General features: G+C 43.3%; 1 protein-coding gene across 1 annotated transcript in view; it reads right to left on the reverse strand.

Annotated features, from left to right (window-relative positions):
- Positions 1–326: 326 nt before the first annotated feature.
- ARSK (arylsulfatase family member K) overlaps positions 327–7,460 on the reverse strand; it is a 39,453-nt gene continuing 32,319 nt past the window's right edge. Inside the window, exon 8 of the mRNA XM_027708780.1 lies at positions 327–825. Coding sequence (XP_027564581.1) covers positions 801–825 — 25 coding nt within the window. The 3' untranslated portion in view covers positions 327–800. The remainder of the gene's footprint in view (positions 826–7,460) is intronic.

A 7,460-nucleotide genomic window follows, 5' to 3' on the forward strand; every position in this document is an offset into this window, starting at 1 on the left:
AAGGGAACGAGGAAGGGAAGGGAACGAGGAAGGGAAGGGAACGAGGAAGGGAAGGGAAGGGAACGAGGAAGGGAAGGGAACGAGGAAGGGAAGGGAAGGGAAGGGAAGGGAAGGGAAGGGAAGGGAAGGGAAGGGAAGGGAAGGGAAGGGAAGGGAAGGGAAGGGAAGGGAAGGGAACGAGGAAGGGAAGGGAACGAGGAAGGGGAGAGGAAAGAGGAAAGGGGAGAGGAAAGAGGAAAGGGAAGTGAAGGGGATGAGGAAGCGGAAAGGAAAGAGGAGAGGGAAAGGAAAAGGGAAGGATTCCCAAACAAAACATGGCTAATCTCCCTAAATCCTCTTTTCTCCATTTTATTGCTCAGTGTGACCATCATATAGCATGGAATAGCTCTGGTTAGTTCAGGGTATTTTTTTAGTTGTGTCCCCTCCCTACATCTTGCAGAGCTCTAATCTATTCACTGGGGGAGCAAAGCAAGAAACAGAGAAGGCTTTGATGCTGTGCCAGGATCATTCAGAAATAGCTAAAACAGTATGTTATGTTCACTGTTTTCGTCGGAAATCTGAAACACAGCACCATAAGATCTGCTACAAAGAAAATTAACTCCATCCCAGCCAGACCCAGTACACACACACAGGTATCATATATCAAATGATGCATAATACATGCTAGTACAAAGAGCTCCAGTAGATGAAAAAAACCCACATGGTTTTGTTAAACCATTAAGGTTTACTGGTTTGCCTTCTGGCAGATGAACGAAATTGTCTTTTTTGAGTTTAAGATGTTCAGCTGTTTTTTTGCTCCTTCAATGCTTTCTTGAATTAAGTGCAAAAAGAGAAGACAAGCAATACTTAAAAGCTGGTCTAAATTCTGAACACAATAGCAAGTGAAAAACAGTGCACTACAGAACACTAGAAAACAATCACAGAGACATAACACATTTGTTACTATGAAGTTGGAAAGAAAACATTTTCTGTTTCTAAAATGACATGCTTTTATGCTTCTGACACTGCTCTAAACACTATATTTTTTTGCTCCAAGTCATCTTATTAAAAAAACCCCTGAATTTCATTTTTTGAATTTTAACACAGACACATTTTTTAAAAGAAATGGGCAGACTAGGCCAGTGCTTTTACAACAGGCTCATGATTTTCAAGCTACTCTATAGATGACTGACATGCAAATAAAATTTTTAGACTGAAATTCATAACTAGTCATGCTTTGGAAGTTGTGGGGTTTTCTTGTTTTAATATGACCAATCTGTAGATTAGTAGATTCAGTTTAAACATTTTACGGAAAAGTAAAAGGTAAAACAAGAAAATTATATCATATCTTAAGTTAGAAGGGACCCATAAGGATCACTGAGTCCAACTGCCTATCCCTGCTAGAACAACCTAAAACTAAACCATATGACTAAGAGCATCATCAGACGCTCCTTGAACTCTGACAGTCTTGATGCTGTGACCAAGTCCCTGGGGAACCTGTTCCAGTGACCAAACATCCTCTGGGTGAAGAACCTTTTCCTAATGTCCAATCTGAGTTTCCCTCGAAGCAGCTTCTTTATTCTCTTTACTTGTGTCCTGTTGCTGGTCCCCAGAGAGAGGAGATCAGCAGCTCCCCTTTTCCTGCCCCACTTGAGGAAGCTGTATGCTGTGATGGGGGTCATGCCTGTACTTCTCCAAGCTAAACAAACCAAGTAACCTCAGCCACTCCTCAGAAGTCATGCCCTCAAGGCCTTTCACCATCTGGCACCCTCTCCTCTGGACACACTCTAGAGTTTGATTGTATTGAGGCACTCAAACTGTATGCAGTACTTGAAGTGGAGACAATAAGTGCAGAGTAGAATAGGAGAATCACCTCCCTCGGCACAGCTGGTAACACTGTGCCTGATGCACCTCAGTGCACAGTTGGCCCTCCTGGCTGCAAGGACACGCTGCTCATTCACAGTCAACTTGCCACTGACCAAGTCCCTTACTCTGTGGCTGTTCTCCAGCCTCTCATCCCCCAGTTTGCATGTACACCCGGGATTACCCCATCCCAGATGGAGAATTCAGCAATTGCTCTTGTTAAATTTCAAGTGGTTGGTGGTTGCCCATGTCTGTAGTCTACCCAGATCTCTTGGTAAGGCCTCTATATCCTTGAAGAACAGCTACAAGAAACAGCCAATTATGAGAAAAAGCTGCCCTACATGAAACAGCTGATTGTGAAAACAAAGAGAGAACAATGACACAGTACATTCAAAAAGCAAGTCCACGACAAATAAAACATTAGTTTAAGAGGCCTGAAATACTGATCTAAAGTTCTGAAATTTTTTTACTATTTATTATATTCAAGAAAAACTATACAAAGAATATCTTCATAAAAGTTGTCTTTGAAAGTGTGCATAACATGTTTCCTTTTATTTCCCTGTTGAGCTAATCTCTCTTATTTGATTTCTCTCCCACATACACCAAGAAAGGTGAGACTTAGTTGAACATGTTTAATACAAGATTAAGAGGCTATTTTTTAATCTAATACGTAAAAAGGAATAAATTATTATATTAGTCACTTGTCTTTTTTCCATGTTGCATTTTAAGTTATTCACATTCAGGATTGCTAGGATTGATTTAAAAAACTATGAATCTGAACTAGAATAGGTTCCTTTCTGACTGAAAGGAATAAGTCGAAGGCTTTAATCAAACAACTGTTTGACTTTAACTTCACAAACACACACACACACACACACACTAAAACTTCTGGTTAGAGTTCTTCAAGCATAGTTTGTGCTGATTCTAAAGAATTTAGTTAGTGGATTTTAAACCTAGTTCATATGCTGAAAAACTTCCCTCTCACATTCCCTGATACTAATAAGTCATATAAAAGCCATAAATGGAAAACTCTCTAAGTTTATATTGACAGATGTTGTCACATATCCAGTACCTTAAGACCTAGGAGCGCCTGGTGAGACTTGTGCAAAAGGCCTTCTAACTTCAGGCTACCTTTAAAAATGAGTGAAATCTTTTTGAATTACACCTCTATCTGTATTCAGACAAGTCAAACAGAGAAGGGCAATGGGACAATACAGTGCTCTTTAGGACAACTACTATTGCTCCAATTTTAATATCTGCATTGTTTGCTCTACATTTTCTTTCTTTTAGCCACTTCTAGTGCATTGTCCCTTTGACCTAAACTGTTGGAGTACAACAAGTTTATAAAAGCTGACATTTTCCAAAGTGCCATAACACAGCCTCATGCACAGTACATATGATCACACTGCGCCCTGGTCCTCTGTGTGCCCCCTCACCAGCAGGGATGCCCAGAATCTCAGAGCCTCTGACAAAGCCCTTCACCACCTCCCCACAGCAGAAGCATGGGAGATGCCTCAAAGCAGTAATTCTGGTTTTTGCTTTACTTTCAGAAGAGCTCAAATGCATCAGAACATGGCTGACATAAGGGCAACAGGTTTCTTTTGTTATGTAATTATGACAAACTGTAGCTGTTTGACAAAGAAAAGTAATTTTGTATTCTCCCGTGATTCGTCAGACTAGAACTATAGGGATTTCCTTCAGGAAAATACATACAGACAGAAACACTCATCCTATATTGACTCTGTAATTCCTTAATTTATTGTTTCCAGTCACTTTTCATGTTGCAATGTGTCACGACACTGCTTAAAAATGGCTAGGTGACTAAGGCTTTTGTTTCTACGGGCCTGATCCAGCTAAAATAATCTGAATTCGCATAAGTATCATTCAAGATAGCAGATAGACATGCATACCCAGTCTGCGCTACATAGCAGACAGCCCTAAGCTGGTGCCTAATGTCAGTGTTATACATGCCAAATAATTCAGGACTGCTATAATGCACTTGTGCATATTTATATAAAAGCATACCAATATCTTGAAAGATCATCAAACATCTTGAATTGATTTCGTAATCATTTCCAATTATTTCACTAAAGCACAGTTGCTTGCTTTTTGTTTGATATAACTAGTTACAAAAATGCCGCAGAAGTTACTTCTAATTATATTGGTTAATTTTTTTATACTGAAAAGCAGTTTAAGTTTATATCTAATTGCATATATCTAATATACTTATATTTAACTGCATTGAAGCTGATGGTAGCCAATTCATCCTAATGATGGAGAACTCTCTTGAAAAACTGATAAAGGTTTAGGAAGTGGGCTCCTGAGAGTTTATGACAGGGACTTTCATCGGCAAGGGCAAGCACCTAGCACCCAGCACAGCTGCCCAGGATAGGTTAAGGCCACAAACAGCTTTCTGTCCTGGAACCTTTTGCATGTAACTCCTCCCCAAACCTCTTCAAGTTTTGCCTGCTCTGTGCAAGTTTCAGATGTGGGCTTCCAAAGGGGATGACAGCGCTTCACTTCTTGGCAAGGGGAAGCAACCTAGCCCAAGCCTTTGTGGTGCCCACCACAGGCTGCCCAGGAGAGGGAAAGACAGCTTTCTGTCCTGGCATGTTTTGTGTGAGAGAAATTGCTAGACACTTGCAATTTTGGATGTTGTCTGCAAAATTCTGAGATCCTGAGATGATGCCAGTCCCTTTCCTTGGGGACGAATGCACCTCTCTCCCTGGTGCATCCTCTCTCCAAGGGGAGTTAATGGCCCGCAACAGCTTGTTTTTGTTCTTACCATTTCTGTGTGAGCTCTGCAGATGTTTGGAGAGTTGGAGATTTCATCTCAGCTTCAGGGGTGAGCTTCTGAACGTGGATGAGAGCGCCTTCGGATGAAAAGGACTTATCCCTGGTATTATTGGTATAGGAGACAGGCTGCCCAGGGGATATAATGGCCACTAAAAGCTTTCTTTGCTGCGACCTTTCACGTGGGAGTGGATGTGGGAGCGCATCCCCGGCCCTATTCCCTTCTGGGGGAGGTATCCACATTTTGGCACCTTTCTCCTGAAAGGCGATGGAAATACCTTTCCTCAGCAGGAAAGCACCTAGCCCCAGCTTTGGTGGCAGCAGATGCTAGGCTGCCCAAGGGAGGTAAAGGCCCCTGGTCAGCCCCCGGTTACTGAAGGGAATAAGAGTGCCTTTCCTTGGCAAGAAAGGCCATTAGTCTCAGGCTTGGTGGTGCTCATGAAAGGCTGGCTGCCCAGGAGAGGTAAAGGCCCCCAGTCAGCTTTCTCTTCTGGAACATTTTGTGGGGGAGCAGTCCCATGGTGCCTTCAATAGTGGTGGTAGTGGGCAAATTTCAGAGTTTGTCTCCTGAAACAGGATGACAGTGTCTCTCCTGGCAATGGAGAGCACCTGGCCCCAGTGCTGCTGGTGCAGCTGGTTGGCTGCCCAAGGAAGGTGAGGGTCAGAAAACCTGCCAGGGCAAAATCAGTTGCTGGATTAGCCCTTCTCATCACAGCCTTTTAACTACATCCTTGGTCTATGGATGTTCCTTCTCAGATATAAGTACCATCACATTTTTTCACTTTCACAGATCTCAGTTTCTAACCTGAAAGAAACCAGGGGCTAATCCCTGCAAAAGCTCCTAGAACAAAAAGCCACCACTGATTTTTCACTTTCCTCTGCAACCAAAGAACTGCACCAAACACATGGCTGCATTACACTTCTCACCTATTCATACTGTCACAAAATCTCAATCTCACAAGCTAAATCAAAAATGAAGTGTTTCGAACTACACCGTGTAAGTGTGCCATGAGAGAAAGGTTTCAATGACCTACCCTTCTAATTGCAAACTTCTTTGCTCTTGTCAGTCAAGTGGCAGCCACTTTTCCCTCACAGTTTGTAAACTGTAAAACCCATGGTGCTCTGCACGTTCTTTTCAGCTAGATGTACCATAAAGCACTTTCAGTCTCACAGAGTCTGATACACTTCTCACACAGAAAAACACACAGCTATTGAATTTCCTGTTCACCTTGCAGCCTTTCATGAAGATGCCACACACTGGGGCTGTGCGCCTTCCTTCTCAGCTCTATGTACCCTCACATTTTTTCACTCTGTCAGATCCCAGCTTCAAACTTTAAAATGCCCAGCAGATGCTCTCTTAAGAAAAAGGTACTAGAACAAAAACTAGCCTTGGCATTAACCTTCCCCTGTTGCCCAGAAACTACACTCCACAGTGTTGCTCAACACTTTCTTCTGACCTACTTGTACTACCACACTCTTGCGGTCTGAATGTAAACTGAGAAGTTTCCAGCCCCGGCTCACACATATAAATGTGCCAAGACAAAATGTTTGCTCGCATCTTGCCTACTGTGCTTTCTGTCCTGGAACTTTTTGCATGTAACTCCTCCCCAAACCTCTTCAAGTTTTGCCTGCTCTGTGCAATTTTCAGATGTGGGCTTCCAAAGGGGATGACAGCATCTTTCTTCTTGGCAAGGGGAAGCAACCTAGCCCAAGCCTTTGTGGTGCCCACCATAGGCTGCCCAGGAGAGGGAAAGGCCAGCTACAGCTTTCTGTCCCGTCATGTTTTGCGTGAGAAACATTTGCAGTTTTGGATATGGTCTGCAAAATTCTGAGCTGGGATCCTGAGAGATAATGCCAGTCCCTTTCCTTGGGAAGAAACACACCTCTCCTCTGGTGCTGGTGGTGCAGAGATAGGCTGCCCAAGGGGAGCTAAAGGCCTGCAACAGCTTGCTTTTCTTCTTACCATTTCTGCGGAAGTGCTCCATGGATATTTGGGAATTTGGAGATTTCTTCCCAACTTTGGTGTCTACATTGTTCACATGTTCTCACTCTGCTCTTCCCTTCTTGCAATTTTAATCCGCGCAATAACTTCCGTTCTGTTCTTAAATATCTTATCATAGAGGAGTTACTATCATTGCTAATCAGCTCAGCCTTGGCCAGCAGCAGGAAGCCCATCCCGGAGCCAGCTGGCATTGGCTCCACCAGACACAGGGGAAGCTTCTAGCAGCTTCTAACAGAAGCCAACCCTGTAGCCCCTCCCACTACCAAAACCTTGCCACAAAAACCCAATACGTTTTGAAATCCAATGACGTTTTTGCAGTTAGACACTATCACCAACAACTTACCAACCTTATTAACCTGTCACGATCTGTATTATTAAGGAGTCTTATTCCGTAAACTGTTAGAGTGAGTCCTTTATAAGGTGCTAGCAGTGGCCGGCAGCAGATAACGCATTGGGAAGACTTGCTGAGGGGTCTCCACACTGTTGGCTTAGCCCCTAGAAAAGGGCAGTCGAATCACGCTCTAATCCAGTGAATCTGTTCAGTGAAGAGTACCCCTTACAGGACTCTATCAGACTAGTTGGACATAAGGGTTTCGGCTTACCTGAGGCACTGACAGACAAATAAAACACTAAAGGTCAAGAAAATCTCTCCTCTCTAAGGGTCAGGCAACCCCCCCTTACCTTTCTCATGACAACCCCAAAATTGCAGACCTAACAGGGAGCCTTGAAACACCCTACTCCTGAGGACTTCCAGTTTTCTTACCTAGGCCGCTACCTGTCGCGACGAGGGAAGAATGAGATGCTCAATATGAGAATCAACAAG

Source organism: Neopelma chrysocephalum, unplaced genomic scaffold (assembly GCF_003984885.1).
Source record: "Neopelma chrysocephalum unplaced genomic scaffold, ASM398488v2 Primary Assembly neopelma1_96523, whole genome shotgun sequence".
NCBI lineage: Eukaryota > Metazoa > Chordata > Aves > Passeriformes > Pipridae > Neopelma > Neopelma chrysocephalum.